Source organism: Nothobranchius furzeri, chromosome 6 (assembly GCF_043380555.1).
Source record: "Nothobranchius furzeri strain GRZ-AD chromosome 6, NfurGRZ-RIMD1, whole genome shotgun sequence".
Taxonomy (NCBI): domain Eukaryota; kingdom Metazoa; phylum Chordata; class Actinopteri; order Cyprinodontiformes; family Nothobranchiidae; genus Nothobranchius; species Nothobranchius furzeri.
Window position 1 is genome coordinate 49,171,801 of NC_091746.1, and position 18,759 is coordinate 49,190,559.

The 18,759-nt window shown below is 42.3% G+C and overlaps 1 protein-coding gene across 2 annotated transcripts; it reads left to right on the forward strand.

Moving 5' to 3' along the window:
• The first annotated feature begins 5,855 nt into the window (after positions 1–5,855).
• nrarpa (NOTCH regulated ankyrin repeat protein a) lies at positions 5,856–9,850 on the forward strand. Of its 2 annotated transcripts, XM_054744253.2 has the most exons (3): positions 5,856–6,113; positions 6,267–7,066; positions 8,234–9,850. In XM_054744253.2, exon 2 carries the CDS (start codon positions 6,711–6,713, stop codon positions 7,047–7,049), a length of 339 nt encoding a protein of 112 aa, XP_054600228.1. In that variant the 5' UTR covers positions 5,856–6,113; positions 6,267–6,710; the 3' UTR covers positions 7,050–7,066; positions 8,234–9,850. The 2 variants fall into 2 exon arrangements, with proteins under 2 accessions (XP_054600228.1, XP_070408373.1); XM_070552272.1 differs by having other exon boundaries at positions 5,859–6,113; positions 6,267–9,850.
• Positions 9,851–18,759: the final 8,909 nt, after the last annotated feature.

The following is an 18,759-nucleotide window of genomic DNA, read 5'->3' on the forward strand; positions in this document are numbered from 1 at the left end:
AAACAGCACAAAATCCACTCGTCTTCTCATTCCCCTCAGCTCGCTGATGCCACTCTGTTTTACAAAATGAGGTTGCTCTGTTTTTTCTGGTGTTTCCCAGTAAAGAATTCAGCTGAAACGACATCAGAGGCTACTCCCATAAAAATGTACAGATCTCTAACTGTAGCCAGATGCGCCTTCACTTTTGTTGATGACATGCATCAAAAAAGCCACAGTGACTTCCAGACGGTTCGAACGGAGTCATGGAGGTGAATTAGTGTTAAATTTCTGAGTTTAAGTCTGGACAGCTGCTGGAGGAAGTCTTGAGAGTAGTCGTGATGCTGCTCCAGCTCAGCAGCACAACCACTGAATTCTGAAAGCTGAAGGAAACTTGACTATTGAGGTTATTAATAATTAATGCATGTCTCATCACAATCTAGATAGTAAGATTTTGCTTCTGACTTTATTGATTTTTACTTTCCAAGAATAAATAGAAGTGTCATGTATTAATGTCTCTAGTTATGAGAAACCAGTGTGGTGGAAAAGATTAATTTCATTACAAATAAAGCAAATTCTGAAATTGTGAACAGGAATGTGTGTTACAACAGAATGCTTCTAAAAACTGGAAAAACACAAAATTCTAGGTTAACAAAAACATGCATATTAGATCAATAAATGAGACCGCTTATTTTGTAATTTTTTATAGATTTAAGGAAAAGTGTTAGACACACTTTTCATCACACAGCAGTAAAACAATTCATTCTAGTAAAGGAGTGACCATGTATTTACAAATGAAGATATAATACATTTGCTGTCATTGGTTTCACTAGTGTGTGTGTGTGTGGGGGGGGGGGGACAATGTAGAGTTTTTTGGGTTATTTTATAAGATAAGCTACTCATAATAACTATGTAAATACAGTAAAATTTTAGTTACAAATGTAAGTTAATGTTTTTCTGCCAAGCCTATACAGTTTTTAGATTTTCTGTTATTTTCTTTCTTAGCTCCCCCCCCCAAAGCTAAGAAAATCTTCCATAAGTGAAAATACACTTTTGATTCAGCTGTCAGTTGGTCAAACTTAGCATTTAAACACTTAGGCATTAACTAACCCATTCATTTGCTATAAAATTGTTTCATGTGTTCATTTAAATGATCGTTCTTAAGAGTTTGTGTAAAAATATCTGTCAGATGCTTAAGCTGATCCTTCTGCGCACCTTGGGGAACATCGAAGAGCGCATGCGCAGCTTTAAGTTGACCTGTCACAGATCGTGCCTGACGGTGTGAGAAAATGTTGAGTGATGTCAGAAGACGCCCTGAGCTCTGGATGGAGGGGGAGATGAGACCTGTCCGTCTGCTCTGACTCATAATACAGATGCGGAATTCTTCAGCCGGAAACAGCTCGTGGCTTTCCGCCTGGCGCAGCTACATCTCCATTAGGTTTCCTCCTATACAGTATTTGATTTTTCTGAGTGTGACTGAAGCTGACGGACAGTGGAGCTCCTGGTCCTCTGTCCTGGTCCGGGTGGTCGCATTTCCGTGCCTCTGCAGAGTCTGAGCTCCGCGCTGCAGCGCCGTGTTACCTGATCCATGCTCTTTCTTTGCTGGGAAGAAAAGCTCGCCACTTTCCCACGCTCTGAGGACACGTGGTGCCCGGAATGAATTGGATTCAGAGGACCCGCCCTCCTGGTTAAACGTCGGTTCTCTCGCTTTCTCCCTCTCTCTCTCACACACACACATTCGCTCTCTTTCTTTCTTCCACGAAGTAAATCCCAACATAGGAGATCTGTTTTTCATTGATGACCACGTTAATTTCTTTTATACATTTTGTGTGCTGCGAATCATTTTGGACTCTTCTTCACCAACATGCATTCTGGGTCGGGACTGGAGTCTCCCCCCGTCTGGTCCCGACCCTGAAGCCACATCAGTGGGTCGAGCTGCTCTGAGCTGTCCGGGTCTGCAGGACTGTTCCAGTTAGATTCTTTCCCTATGTCCATACACAAAAAGCACGATCATGAAGAAATTTGTTTGTATATCGGAGTGATTTTAGTCAGTTTTAGGCCAAAAAAATTGCTGAACTGCATATCCATTATGCGCCTTTGCGCACGCCAGGTGTTATGCCGAGAACAGCCTGCCTGCCGAGAATTGCATCCCCTGCCGCGGGAGCGCGCATTGTTGTAAACTCGCTGATAACGATGAGGAAGCAGCTTAAAATATTAGCAACGCGACGGCTAAGATATACTCGAACTATTACCATGTTACTTATGCATGTGCATCCTGAAGACGTAATATGTTGTCACAGTTGAATATATATATATATATATATCATCAAATTCCCTAACTGCTCCAAAATGGACCATATTAGTCTACTTTTTTAGTGCTTTGTTTGTGCTGATTTATGCAGGTAAAATTATCGTTTGTGCTGCAACGGTTTCTGAGATATTACATGTTTCCAAAATCAAAAAATGACAATAATTTTAGTGGACATGCATTACATACATTATTTTAGTACAAATTCACAAATCCAGTCTTTTTTTTTCTTTTTTTTCTTTTTTTTTTGCAGCTATACATTTAATTTTGTTGTGGCTGAGGAATAGTGACTCTTAAATTGTAAAGTTGAGTAAAACATGACTTTGGTAATGAGATCAACACAATAAATATGGCAAATTTCTTGAAAGAAAAATATAACCTTCAAGTTTATAGAGGTGAAGTTGACTGAGTTTGAAAAGCAAATATACTTTAGACCAGTGTTTTTCAACCCTGGTCCTCAAAGCGCACTATCCAGGGAGTTGTCAGGTTTTCCTTGCTTCAGCACAGCTGATTTCTATTGATGGTTGATTAACAAGCTTTTGCTGAACTGCAGTCAGCTCAATGGGGCGTGTTAAGGCAGGGAGAACACAAAAACATGCAGGGCAGTGTGCCTTGAGGACCAGGGTTGAAAAACACTGCTTTAGACTGACAAAGAAAAGAGCACAAAAGTGACTTGATTTAATAATGTCATCTTGCAAAAATAAAACTCGTAATATCTCAGAAACCGTTGCAGCACAAACATAAATTTTACCTGCACAAATCAGCACAAACGAAACACTAAAAAGTAGACTAATATGGTCCATTTTGGAGCAGTTTGGGAATTTAATGATGTCATCATGCAAAAATAAAACTCGTAATATCTCAGAAACCGTTGCAGAACAAACATCAATTTTACCTGCACAAATCAGCACAAATGAAGCACTAAACAAAGTAGACTAATATGGTCCATTTTGGAGCAGTTTGGGAATTTGATGATGTCATCATGCAAAAATAAAACTCGTAATATCTCAGAAACCGTTGCAGAACAAACATCAATTTTACCTGCACAAATCAGCACAAATGAAGCACTAAACAAAGTAGACTAATATGGTCCATTTTGGAACAGTTTGGGAATTTGATGATGTCATCATGCAAAAATAAAACTCATAATGTCTCAGAAACCATATCAGCACAAACGTCAATTTTACCTGCACAAATCAGCACAAACGAAGCACTAACCGAGCAGCCTATTTGCCTGCACTTTTGAAGCTGACGGGGTCAGCTTCACAGAGCTACATTAAACTGTGACAACATATTAATTTTTCAGGATGCACATGCATAAGTAACATGGTAATAGTAGAGTATATCTTAAAGCCGTCGCAATGCGCGCTCCCGCGGCAGGGGATGCAATTTACGGCCGGCAGGCTGTTCTCGGCATAACACCTGTTTGCGCAACTGAGTCTAAATCTGCTGCGATAGAAACACAAAAATGGAAAAAGTGGAATAATTGTGTCCCTAAACGAGTGTTACCTTGGCTGCGTCCCAAGCATGTATAACAAAAAAGACCCAGCAGTGTAGTGTCATTGTGTGTGTGTGCTGGGGAGGGGATTCGGGGAGAAAGTCATCCAGTGGAGAAACTTTTGGCTCCTGCAGACAAATGTTTTCCAAGTGTTCAGACGCACTGTGATAGCGGACAGATGTTCCTGATTTTCTGAGAAATGTTCTGCACAATCCTGTGACTATCAGTCACAAAAACATGTGTGCAACAGTTGAAATCATATCAAACTCCATAATAGTTTTACAATTTAAATTGAGTTTAGGACTTTGGGCATTCAGTCTTACAGAATGTACCACGTTTACCCTTCTGCAGATTATGCCCATTCATTTAATCCAGCGGGAGGTGCGTGCGCGTGTACGTGTATGTTCGGGATTGTCTGCTGCTGAGTCAAATTGGAGCTCCATTCAGACGCATAAATATCTAAAATACATTTCTAAAAACACCCTCCTTGGCTTCCCAATTTAGTCTAAATTTCATCACCAAGTTTGAACTTTAAACTCTTTCTTTTTGAATCCAAATCGCAGATGAGATAATGTAACATGCACATCTGCAGGTCACCACATGAGTCAGCGGACGGTTTTGTTTTTGCGCATCAGGAGCTGCGGGACCACTTGTTGCAGAGGCCAAACGGCAGACAGAACCAAATTGCCATAGCTTAAATAACTCACATGTCAAACAGTTGCAATGAAATAATGGGACGCATACGTCCTTAATAATTTAACCTAACTAGCTTCTAGTGGTATAACATCAAGAAGGAATAACTTCGCAGCCAGCATGTCGTCGTGAAGCCATCTTTATTTTTTAATAATTTCCATTTACTTTGTACATTTCTTGCGTACATTTTTCAGTTCCTAAAATGTTCTGCAAAACGCGGTGCTGCTTTGACTCTACAGCTAAGCGCGTGTTTATTTTTTGTCTTACAAGCAGTTTGAATGATGCCGGTTTTGTGGGATCTCTGCTGCAGACTCTCGCACATTCGTGCAAAGCGGTTTGCGAGCAAATGTGCGCCAAATGTGCACTTCAGACTGAAATAAAAGAGGACAGTGTGAAAGCCGCCAAACCATCCGAGCGGATAGCGGCTCAGAAAGTGCTACAGAAAGAAGATGAAGTCTGAAATGTGCCTCCGTGGTGGTTTTCAACACTTAATCTGTCTAACCGTGCTGCAATCATTCACCACCTTTTTCCGTCTCTCTCTCTCTCTCTCTCTCTCGCTCGCTCTCGCTCGCGCTCTCGCTCTCGCTCTCTCTCGCTCGCTCTCACTCACACACACACACTCGCCCAGTTCCCACGGTGGCGGGGGCAGCTGAGCGGCGTGTCAATCCGCGCAGAGCGTCACCTCTTTTCACTTGCAGAAAGGAAGTAGCTCAGGGCTTTTGTTATTTGAAGTCGGTCTAGTCGTTTTAAAAACAACTGGACAATATCCGCCGTTTATGATTTAAACAACCACCTATAATCTCCTCCTCGGAGATGTTTTTACGCAGGGAGCTCGGAGCGTTTGGGTTTGGTTCACACGTTATTCTAAGGGTTTGCTGCGAAAAGATCACAATTACGCACGAGTCACGCCAAGTTAAAGTCCGATAGGTCAGTGGGAAAAAGCATTTTTAGCATGTTTGAATTTATAAAGCTAACACAAAACTGCAAAAATGTTAACTGGTTCAACGTTGTTGCGCATAATTCCAGCAGGTTCCGCTACTGCTGATGGTCTAGGGACGATTGCGCATGGCATAATGAAGAAAGAAAAGGTCAATCTGGTTCACTTTTCAGAAGTCATGGATCAAGTTATTAAGTAAATCTTTTAGTGATTCTTTAACAACACCTGGTGACTCCTGCTGAGAGGATTATCCACCCTGCGGCTCAGTTCAGCAACCCCCTTATCCGCTCCACATGGGCATCAGAAATAGAAATCAAGACAATGTTGTTGTTGGTGCTTGTTTAATATTTGTCCTACAACATTTTTGGTCCAACACCCCCCCCCCCCCCCCACCCCCCCACCCCTACCCCGGCTCCCCTCCTCTCGGAACACCACGCCTCCCTCCCAGAGAGACCCAGGGTCTTGATCCCTCCCTCTAACCTCCCCGCTTTCTCCGCCCATTCCTCCACAGTTGATTCTTCGGGACGGTATTGTCATGCAAATAAAGGACGCGTAAAATCTCACCCCCGGAGCACGGCGCAGGGCAGAGACTCACACCGAGCAGGAGGAGGACGCATCCCGGGCCGCACGGTGGATTTTTTTTATTTTATTTTTTTTTATCCTCGCGTCGCCGCACGGACCCGTCCATCTGTCTGTTGCAGGTAAGTCCGCGGATTTCACACATGCTTTGCCGGAGTTTCCGTGCGTAAAACACGTGCGCACGGAGCCATCTGCTCTCGCACTTGGATGCGGCGGAATGCTGGTTCGGAATCAGGATTCATGCGGACTTCTCTTGTGATTTCTGTCTCCCTCAGACTACCTGGCCCCATGAAAGGCGGCATTTAGCCAGGACGCAGATTGGATCGCTGAAGGAAAACGGACGGGGATCTAACAACGAGGCGGCTGGTCTGGAGATCCTTCCAGTCTAAAGTGAAGCCGGAGGTGTCTCTTCTCCATCGCCCTACCTGCTGCTACAGACGGAAAACTATCACCAGAGACCTCCTGGATCGCTTGAGAGCCCCCCTTTTAAACGTATTAGGGGATTTACGATCTCTCAAATAACATTTTTGCACACCAGGTGTGTCATTTCCTTTTGTCCTTTTTGGGATATACACAAAAATATTTTTAGTGCCTTAAAGTGCCTTAACAAGTGGTTATAATCCAATAGAACTGTGGCATTGTTACCAGACCAGAGACGATTATTAGCTTTAGAGTCCAGGCAGGATTACTCGTCCCCTTCCCTCCTGCGAGCTGCAGCCATGAGCCAGGCGGACGTGTCGACTTGCTCCGCGCCGCAGAGGGTTTTCCAGGAGGCGGTTAAGAAGGGCAACACCAAGGAGCTGCACTCCTTGCTACAAAACATGACAAACTGCGAGTTTAACGTCAACTCTTTCGGGCCTGAAGGACAGACGGCCCTCCACCAGTCCGTCATCGACGGAAACTTGGAGCTGGTGAAGCTCCTGGTGAAGTTTGGCGCAGATATCCGACTGGCCAACAGGGAAGGGTGGAGCGCTTTACACATCGCTGCCTTTGGGGGCCACCAGGACATTGTGCTATACCTCATCACCAAGGCCAAGTATTCCTCTGGCGCCCGGTGATCTGTCTCTGCTGTCAGGTAAAACAAGAGAAAGAGAAACAATTTCAAACAAAGGCTAAAAGAACCATGCCGCAGCAACGCAACACGCGTAACAGTCAGGCTCTCACAGGAATAAGACTCATTTACACTCTAGCTGTGCCAAATTTGATATACAATACAAGCTGGCCTGCGCACTAACCAAACGGGCCCATCTCTGCGCTCCTGAGCGAAGCACCTCATGGTTCACACACACGCACACACACACGCACACACACACGCACACACGAGATCCAACACTAATCTTTTATTTCATTTCGGTGAGTTTGTTGGTACTAAAGCTTTCTTTGTGTGTGTCCACTTAAGAAACAGCTTTGTGTTTACCACCTCATGCGGGTGTTTGGACTCCAGAATCCCCCCCCCCCCCCCCCCACCCCCACACACACACACACATACACACACTTCTGTAATCCCTGGAGCGCAGATTTGACCTGTTGCTTCCCTCCTAATATTATTCTAAGTTATTTTATGTGAAACATCGCACTTGATGCTACATGGCTGCATGCTGGAACACCCTGAACAAGAGAAGAAGCATTGCCCTCTGTTGGTTAGCAGAGGTCCTAAAACTCATTCATCCACTCATTTATTTTGATGTTTTGTTGTTTAATTACAGTCACAGTTTGTTTCCCAGATGTGTAATCAATATGTAACAACAGCCGACTCCATCTTTGTTGTGAAGTACTGTACACAATAGCTTTACTTTGTTTTAAAAGAGAGAGAGAGAGAATAGCTGAATGGGCTCTGCAAGCATGCTGGCGTCCAGTTTTTCAGGCCAGTGCGACCACTTTTTTTTTACCAGTGGTCATTGTATTACTAAAAAATCCGCTGCTTTCGCTTTGTATCAAAACATTTTTTGATTATTATTATTATTTTGTTTGGGATTCACTTTATAATCTCCTTTCAGTATTCTAACAACATCCTAGTCATCACTGTGAAAGCAGGCAGAGCTTTTTTCATATTTATGAAGGTACATTGAGAAGATGCATTTTTAAAATGTTGTAAAAATAAAAAAAAAGTCGTGTAAGGATTAAATGAGTGACTCAAGCTGCTTCAGACTCGTAAACTGAGGAGGTAAACCTGCAACTTCTATCTAGACATCTTCTCCTTCCTTATTGACCCCTAAAAGAGGACTTTCTCCTCCTCCTCCAGGTGAAATGACTCTGTTTGGTTGCCCTTTCCCCAGCTACCTCGACTATAAAGTATTCTCAAGCTCTTTCTCTCGTTTGGAGTCCGATGAGATCTGTGGATACCGGTGTCTTTCTGCACACAGATGGGACTTTTTGCGCAGAAGATGCAATGATTGGTCAAGTTTCTTTGACACTACAACCAAACCAGTGCTGACAAGCAAAGCATCCCCTCGTTTGTTTCCACTTTTTTCCACTCTCATGCATGTTTCTCTGTTTTTACTTTTATTTTTAGTCTGTTCGTTCATTTAATTGAGTTCAATCGCATGACTTATAAATGCAGGGAGTTTTATTGCACAAAAACATGGAGCCTTGAGCGCCCCTAGCGTTCATATGGGGTAACTTCAGGAGCCAAGGCATTGGATTATATAGCTACTACTACTGATGAAGACTTCAGAACCACACGTGACTGTTGCAGGATCACACACACACACACACACACGAATAAAAAAAAGGAAAAATTAGGTTTTGTAAACTTGCCTGCTGCTCTTTGAAAGTCATGACACCCTAACATTTTTAACAATGCTGCTTGTATGTGTCTTTTCTTGGTAATGTTTTTTATTTTTTTATTAGTTTTTTTAAAACTTCAAACAGAAGTTTGGAAGAGTCACAGGACCACTGGTTCAACTCATGAGAAGCTTTGGGAAAGTATTTTTATTATGCTGGTGTGTGTGCATGCTTCTCATGAGGCCTGTGTCTTTTGTGTCAAATGGTCATCCAGACTGAGAAAGTAAAGTACCCATCACAGATTTGTAATCGGGGATGAATTTAAAAATTATGCATCCATTTTTTTTCTCTCTTAAACTTGATCTTTTTGAAAATTGCACTGACAGCTGTCGTTGAGAAGTTGGCTTTTATGTGTCATTTTATTTTCTGACTAGGAAAAATAAAAAAAGTAAACAGACACAACAAAATCCTATTGTATAAAGATATGCTCCAGGTGATTGTGTCCTGATGTGTGTCTCACTTTGTGGAAAAAACAGCAACAAAGGAAAAAAACTAAGTTTTTTCCTACAAAGGTGTGTGTGTCTCTGTGATTGGGTGTATGTATATATACATATGGATATATATATATCAATGCTGATGATGATGATATTTTCTGGGCACTTTCTTTTCTGAAGTGCTGTCTTCCTGTTTAGTTCTTATAAAGGGGAATAATACATTTGATGGTAAGATCATTGTAACTTGGTTTAAAATTGCACACTTGTGTGGTTATTTGGCTCACGAGGTCATAACATTTATGACGCGAGAAGCCAGCTGTCAGATTGGTGAGTGCGAGGATTTTCTTTTTTCTAAAGAAGAATTTACACAAAAAGAGGGAGAAAGTGCTGAGTTCCTTGGGTCAAATGAGTGTTTCTGGTCTTGCTTCATTTCAAGCAGGAGGAGACAGATGAATCTTTAATGAGTGATGCAGATGTTCCATCTTGTCCGAGTTGTTTTATTGCTTTGTATACTTTTATTTTTGAACATTTGTAACACTGTGATGATGAGGATGATGTCACTTGAAGATGAGTGCTGTATTATTTTTGTACGTTTGTGTACAAGCCAGTAAAGAAATCATTAAACTCAAATATGCAGTGTATGGACGTGTTTCTTCCTCAGATCCCCCCCAATCCTGCTGGAAACGTTCCCCACCGCCCTGCCATCCAAGTCGGGCACAGCCCATGTCCCGATTCTCTCTCCTTTTGTCATTCATCTGGCCTCATCCTTTCACTGCCAGGATAAAGGAGCCTGGTGCATTGTGGGTAGGCTCAGTTTAAATTAGGGTCCCCTCCCCTCTGTATGTGTTGTGGGAGAGATGGTTTTATGTTACCACACACACACACACACACCACGCACGCACGCACACACACACACACTTTCTCAGAAACTTTGCAAAACAATCTCCTGACTCTGCAGCTTTTAAAAATGCATTTTTGTCGCGATTCACTTGCCTCCAAGCACAAAAACTCACATTAAGAGCGATATTTTAGTTCTGATTTTGGAAGAAAAACAAGTTTGTTGTTGTGATTTTACTCCTTTCATCAAGAAAACAAAATCATAAGCTTCTTTTGTTTCTGCTCGCTGCATCTTAATCATTTATCTGGATGGAGCTCACCTAGTTTGGACGTGCAGAGGTGCATCTGATACTGCTCTGCTACGCCAAAAAAGGTTGTGGGAAAAGCAACAGAACAGCTACTGCACATGTTGGGACGGTTCACGTTGCGACACTCTGTTGCAAATGCGATGGAAATAATGTTTGTGGTTTTGGGGAGGTGTTGGTGTTTTCTTTCTCCATTGTAGTGTGAATTCAAGTGATGAAAGAAGCACCGTCTCACTTCTGTTTTTTTAACTGATGTGGAAAAAAAAGTGTGTGGTTGGAAGCAGCTGTTGGGCTCGCTCTCTGAGCTGCAGCTGAACCACCCGTGACCTCAGCTCCAACATTTCAGCACATGAGCCACGCTGATCTGATGCATTTCTTTGTCAGACGCAAACAGCAGGAAAGTTAGCTCCTTTAAACACAGTCCTTTCTATGTTTTGATGCCGTCACAGCCAAGTCGGGTTATCTGGCCTGCCTCTCCCTCCCTCCCTCACTTCTGCAGGATGTTTTTGTTGAGCTGGGTTCCCATTGTTCACACACTGGGTTGGCTGGCCTCCCTGGGTAGCTGCTGGCTGCTAGGCCCCCTAATAGGTTCTTCATGTGCCTTGGCTTTCCTCACACATCTTGGTTCTGCTTTTGCCTGAGCCAGACAACACCAGTTCCTCAGGGTGAAGATGGTGAACTAATACAAAATGTTTAGGAGTTGGCTTCAGATCCAGAAAATCCTCTAAAAAAAAACCCCTTAAAATCAGTTTTAAGGCCGTCCTGATGGATATGTGGTATAGTTGGAGTGAGTTGGTGCTGCAGCAGCTGCAGCCAAGTGCATCTATTTGATTAGCTCCCATCGAGTTGAAAGACTTTTGTTCAGAAGCTCATAAAATATTCATAACTGTGCTTGCAGCCCCCGTTCAGATCTGAGACACACAACTGAAAGTGTGCAAAATATTGTTTAGCTGGGAGACTTCTCTGCTGCTCAACATATGTCCGGCAACTTGAGCTGTGATTGTGAAATCTAGATTTTGACTTCCCTGCAGATGCATCGGTTTAGACTTGATTGGCACCCGGTTGAGTAATGATGTATGACGAACGACTTCGCTGAAAGGCATGCAGGATGGTAACGCTCAAGAGGAACTCTGTCGGAGCACGGGAAGTGATGAAAAGCCACACAAAGAGGAACACGTTGAACAGTCGGTCCTGTTTTTAAAATAAAAATAAAGTCTTTAATTATTCTTGCAGGACTTCACTTGTCATTTTGCAAAATCTGAGTGCAAACCCACTTACAAAAGAAATGCTCACAACTGAAGCTCTTTTGTCTTCAACACGATTCAAGCCGATGAAAACAGTTTTATAAGATAACATGAAGAATTTACTGGTATTGATACTGGTACATGATCACACTTAATCCTTAGATGATCCGTCTCCTCCTGTAGGATCCCAAGGTGTTCACAGGTCAGAGAGGATCTGTAAACCCAGTGAGTTAGTAGTAGTGACGTTTATTTGACATGGGCACAGCAATTACATTGGACGAACCAGATGCATTGTTTAGTGTGTTAGCACACGTGCTAATTTGCAACACTTATCCATAGAACCTTTCTAAAAAGTAGAGTACATTTAAATAAAATACAAAGAGATCAACAATAAACAAAAAACAGATTAAAATTGCAAAAAATTTTCAATAAAAAGAATAAAACAAGGCAATTTGAGCAGCAATGCAAGAGTTTAAAACTATTCATGTAGACTTTATTGTTTAGACTTTAACAATTTTTTGAGTTCTTTGTTAAAAACGTTACTGTCCGTTTCTAGTTTTAGGTCAGTAGGTAGAGAGTTCCAAAGTTTGGCCCCCTTTACAGAAAGAGCAGACTGACCAAAAGAAGTCTTGCACCGCGGGACGAGACAATCACCGCAGGTGGAGGCTCGAGTGATCGTTCTATGAGAGCTCTTACGTCTGACGGCCACAGTAGAGAACAGTTTAGACAAGTTATCATTTAGACAATTGAAAAAGAATCTTAGAGTGCTAAAATTAATAAAATTTTTGAAAGTGAGAAGATTATGTTTCCTTAAAATGCGACAATGATGCCATTTCAATGGTTTCTGGTCCATAATTTTTATTGCTTGCTTGTATATTAATACTATAGGTTTTAGAGTGGTGGATGAAGCCTGTGACCATGATGTAATGCAATTTGATAAGTGGGGAAAGATCAGTGCATGCATGTACAGTTTAGCAGTTTGGTGTGACAGGTTCCTTCTGATAAAACGGAAGCAGTTTAAATTTGTATTAACCTTATTACAGACGTGCTTAACCTGACTGTCAAATTTTAAGTGTTTGTCTAGGATGATCCCAAGGTACTCCACATCACTCCTTACTTCAATGATTTCCTCTTTAATCCTAACCTGAAATAGTTCCTGATCAGGCCTGTTTCTCATGGAGAAGCACATGGACAGTTTTTTTAACATTAAGAGTTAGGTGGGATGGCTCTAGCCATTCTGAGATGTCTGATAAAGCCTGCGTCAGGCGCTCTCCTGCCAGGCCAGGTGTTTTTGTGGACACAAAAATGACGGTGTCATCAGCATACATCTGGCAGTTGACGCCTAAGCAGCTCATCAGAAGGTCATTAATGTCTGCCCTGGGCTCTCTGCCCAGTGGGACTAAACCTCCACAGGAGGGAAATCTGGAGAACTTCAGATGCCTGAACACCCTTGACCGACTCGTTCTGATGAGGAGGAGGAGCGACTCGGAGATCCTCCCAGATGCTCATCCCATCTCTTTGGAACTCATCACTTGTGTCTGGGATGTGATTCCTTTGATCATGATTAAAATCTCAGGACCGTAGGTGAGGGCTGGAATGTCAGGTTACCGGGATACTCAAACTCATCCTCAACCCGACCCGGAGGGAGAGATATCCACCATTTCTGGCATTTTTGATCCCTTGTTTTTACAGTTTGCACTGATTTTATCTGTTAAATAAAATGTTTTTATTCTGAAAAATAGCAAATTCTTCATGAACTGACTCTTCTGGAAATCATGATAAAGGCAGAGCTTGTGTAAGCGTGGATAAAGGTGTTCAGTACCACCTTAAGCAGACAGACAGAGGAATTACATATAAGTATTTATTCTAAATATATTTAGTGTCCTTTGATGATGGAACACCATCCTGCTCAGATCAAGTTAGTCATTTTCCTAAAACATGTTGGAGCCTGCATTTCCTGGGTTACCTGCAGCACCAGGTAGTACCACCAAACACTCGTTTTCACCCGATCCGTAGTTTCGTTTTTCTTGGAATATCATAAATTAAGAATTGAGCCATTCCACACAAGATAGTAAAATTCAGATGGAGAACCTTTAAGCTATCCTTGTGCCTTTGGACTTAATTTTATTTATCCATTTTTGTTAAATCCATATTTAGCAACCAATCAGGCTTTTCTTTGCAGGGCGTAAAGTTAATGGAGAATTTTTGAGTTTTCCACCAGTCAGGAGACGATAGCTCAGCTGTGCGATTCCACAGTTTAATTTCCAACTTCCTGCTTAAATCATTGTTAATCTTCTGTGCATGTGTATTCATTTATTTCACAGATGTAAATAACTTCAGCCCCATGTGGTGATGCCTGCTCTGACTCAAATGCAGGCGAATGTCCATGAGCTTTAAATTCTGCTGATACCACACTTCTCTTTCAAAACAAAAACATGTCTGTGGCTAAACATGACTATTGGGCAACCCCCCCCCCCCCACACACACACACACACACCAGCACTACTCTCCCTGGTCTCTATGTGTGAGTAAGAAGGGGAGTAAAAGAAAGAGAGAGAGGCAGAGAGACAGGTGGTCGGGCTGGTCTTTTCCTTGCCCTCCACTCCCTTTTGAACTCTTCTTTCACTCTTCCAGTTCATTCTGTGCTTCTTTCCATAGCTCCAGTGACAAGGCGCTTCATTCACTGCCTTATCCCCCCCTCACACACACACACCCCGACCTCATCCCCTCCCTCCTGGCTCTTTTGTCTATCTTGCAGGGGCCTGCTTTAGCTGCTATTCACCAGCCAGACGGACTGCCATTGACTGGACCTCCGCCCCCCACTCCCTCTTCACCCCCTTGTATTCACCCCCCTGAACATCCCTCCCTCTGCAAAACACTCTCACACACATATGCACACAGCAACCTGGCCATTCTCCACCCTACGCCCCGTATCAGGCAGCTGCTATGCTAATAGGGAGGAGAGGATGAGGAGGAGAGACCGAGCAGCCAGCCTATAGTCAAAGGACAGAGGGAGGGAGAGCAGGGAGAGTGACCCCGCTCCTCCATCTCCATTGCCATGCCAGAGCAGCAGCAGACCTCCTGTTACACAAAGGGAGCACACCCCCACACCACCCATTCCTCCTTTCTCCTCTCCTCTCCTCTCTTCTCACCCTTCTCCCTCCCCTTCTGTTCCCCTCTTTCTCATTCAAATCCATTTTATACCCCAGTGGTAAAGGGAGCTGTAAGTGCAGTAAAGAAGCCACACACACACACACACACACACACACACACACACACACACACACACACACACACACACACACACACACACACACACACGCACACACGCACACACGCACACACGCACACACGCACACACGCACACACACACACACACACTGATTAGTGGATAATTTATAATAAAACACAGTCAGCTTATTTCGGTGTCATTGACTAAAACGAGTGAAGCTTTAAACAAAACCGCTGTAATAAACGTTGCTCTCCTTGAATCAAGTCTAGGAAACTGAGATACAAATTTAAGCATTATTATTTTCCTATTTTATTCAAATAAATGTATTCATTTCTGTCTAAAGTTCACCCACCTTGCATGTTTGGTCTAAAATGAGGTTGAAGATGTTCGGACAGAATTTTCATTCAGGAGTTTGTGTTGATTCTTTAAACTTTACAATGCAATCTGAAGAAACGCTCGACAAACTTAAAAAGAACACAACAGTGAAAATCATAAAAATGCAAATCAATTGAAAAGTGAAAGAAGTTCAATACAATTCTTAATGTTCCTCCATATCTAACTGTGTCTATAAGAGGACAGGTATGTAGATTTTGTAAGGCTATGCAGTGTGTTGGCATGCTGTGTTTGCATCAACAGTTTCTGCTTTGGCAGTGTGTGTGTGTGTGTGTGTGTGTGTGTGTGTTGGCAGGAAGGCATGTCTCCTCTTTCTGTCCATCCCTCCCGTTCTGTTATTTGCCCCTGTGCGCTGTGACCCTGTGCCCCATCAGGGAGGCATGTCCCATTTGACATCTGCCTGTTTTTAGGGGGAGGAATGGGGGAGGGGGGGGGGGGGACAAAGGGTGGATGCCCATATGGAGCCTCAACCCGATACCCCCACCATCCTAGCATTCCCTTGTCCGTCGCACGTATGCACACATGCAACCAGCTTCAGCACCACATCTGACATTTGCATCCTTTGCACCAACATGAAACTACCGTTTCAGGCATGTTAGCTCCTATATTTCTATATTTTAGTTTAAACTTCATCTTTCCTCAAGATATTTTCATGAGCTGTTGTGTTTGGATGCTTCACATGCTGACATTTGTCACTTGGCAGCAGATTTCAATGTCTGCTAAAAATACCATGAGCAGAATTCCTTCTAAACCACATTATTTAAACATGAATACTTGTATTTAAAAAAATGTGATCTCAAAATAGTCCCGCGGTTTGTCGCCTAGATATGCTGCTGGCTGCACCCTGGTTTTGTGTTACAGTTTAAGAAGTGTACATTTTAGCAACAGTCAGTTTTCCTCATAGTCTCTAGGATCAAATTGTTGGAAATACAAATTATGAAAAGTGCAAATGTAAATGTAAAAAATATCTTTATTCAACAAGCAGGCAGATAAAGTGATCCTTGCTGCATGAATATCCAATAAATCATGTTTCTCAATGCAAATGGAAAAAGATTTTAGGTCTTTAATCTTTTCAAATCATCTCGCTGTAAAAACCTTTAAGGGGTGAACATGTTTGGGTGGTGTCACCATCAAAGTTTGTGGAACCCTTGTGAGGTTTTATTTGGTTCCTGTGGGCCCACTTATACATGGGACCTATGTAACTTTTGGTGACCGAAGAGAGTTTTTCAGTGCTAAGGTACAGACCTGACCACTTCAGCAAAAGCTTCCTAGCCAGTTTACCAGAGGTGACTTTTGTCTGACCATACTGTGGAGCAAAGCTGCAGAAGCAGGCCTCATCACCTACATCAAATTCAGAATGTGAGGCCTTCTGGTCATAGTAAGCCTTCCTGTCCTCAGCTGATTTCCCCAGATTTATCTGTGCAAAAGAAAATGCTGCAGGGAGATGGTTCTTCAAGTTTTGCAAGTACTGTTTGTTAGTACAGGCCGGAGCAGCACTGGACTCAACTGACTGATAGAGCAAGTGAAGCAGCAGGGTTGTCTGTCCACCCGTCATGATTTCAAACGGGGAGACACCTATAGACTCATGAGGAGTGGCCCGTATGGCCATCAGGATCAACGAAAGCTTCACATCCCAGTCTCTGTGATTAGTCGATAGTATTTCTTTAAAATACTGACAACCGTTCAGTTCATTCTTTCATCTATGCCAGAAGGCTGGGGCCGGTAACCAATGTGGAAATTGGCCTTCACCCCTAACATCTGCCATAGGTGTTCCATCACCTTAGAGGTGAAGTGAGTTTCCCAGTCCGAGTTAACACGCGTGGGGAGACGGAAACGAGAGATGATTTTATTCTTTGAGTTTGAGTCAAGAGAGGATGGTTTTCTGAATAATCTCTGGCTTATCAAACCATACAGCCAAACTGATTTTACAACCCAGACATCGCAAGATCTCCATGAAAGTGTGAAAACAACATGTTACTGAATACACTGTTAAGGTTCTCAGTCATCCAGTTCATGGAAATTCATAGAGTTCAGATGAAGGCAACTGGACTTCTTTGGTTTCTTGATTATGTTTCGCTTTTCATCTGAGGAACTTTATCAATTCTGACTGGAATATGGAAGAGTCAAGCTTATTAGCACTAACTGCCTGCTGTTGCTTAATGAGCAGAAACTACCTATGAATACCCCATCCTCCCTACCCCCGATGAGTCATTGATGTTGTTAGGTTCTATTGTGTAATTGAACAACACATGTTTTTGATAGGGTTTAATTTAGCCAACGAATCAGAAACACCATGAAGCTGGAAATGAATGAAAAGGGCAACAACCACCAGTTCTAATGGGTGATTGTATTTTTGTAAATGTACCACAGATGCACGGATGAATGCAGGTGTAGGTACTGGATCTGCGCAGGGTCCTGTAGCTGCTGATTATGTCACACTAGATGATTGGCTGAATGTAGGACTTTTGGAAGTTAAGTTGTGTGTGTGTGTGTGTGTGTGTGTGTGTATGTGTGTGTGTGTGTGTGTGTCTTTGTGTGTGTGCATATGACTGTTAATGCTTTTAAACTGTTATGAGAATTTGGGGTCATTTTAATTCTGTAAAGCACTTAGAGTCACACTTAGCTTAAAAAGCACTTTATAAATAAAATCTGATTGATTGTATGTAAAAGATGTGTTAGCACATTGACACTGATGGTTTTTCATTGGTTCAGACAATTTTATGGTTGCAGTCCTTGTAGACCAAAAACATTTTTAATTTTACGTGAAAAATATGTTTATTTGGCCAAAGGAAATGTAAAGTAAAACCAAAAATCTCAATTGACAAACGGAGCCTCAGCAGCTCTGATTCTAATGAAATTGGACAAAATTTAAAAGAAATTTACTAAACAAATACGTTTTGAATTAATAGATTTATTCACATAAAACCAAACAAAAACAAAAATAAACAGAAGAATTCAACATTTATATAAACAGAAAGGGCTGCAAATTATAGAAATACATTTAAATGTAAATATTTATTAAATATGGTGTTTTATTAACAAGTTACAGTTACAAGAAAACATTTAGGCTGTTAGGAACATGAAATTATTGACAAAACTGCTAAACTCTTTCCAAAGCCGATGTGTAAAAGAACAATATTGAAAAAGAGCTACAATTTTGACTGAGTGGATTTGCCGTAGTGTGACATCATCAGCAGGCACAGGACCCCGAGCCAATCTGGCACCCTGAGTAGATCCAGTACCTACACCTGAATTCTGAAGCTTAATGTGAGCATCAAGCTGGTGTAACTATTCCATCAGACCTGTCTGCAGTTGTCTTTCTGCAAGTATCATGTTCTATTTCTGTCTTTGGTTCTGCTAGGTTTATGCCCTCAGCCCCGCTTTCCCATCAACTCACCTGTTCCCATTTTGGTCAGCATCCTGTGTGTGAGAGTTCCCACGGTTTATGCACAATTTGTCAGGTCCACCATTTCTTACCTGTTTTCAACCTGTTGCTTGCCTGTTTACCCTTGGCAGCATTTCTCACCATCATCTTCTAA

Excerpts from the sequence above, each read along its gene's own strand:
- nrarpa (XM_054744253.2), top strand. The coding sequence starts at position 6,711 with ATGAGCCAGGCGGACGTGTCGACTTGCTCCGCGCCGCAGAGGGTTTTC.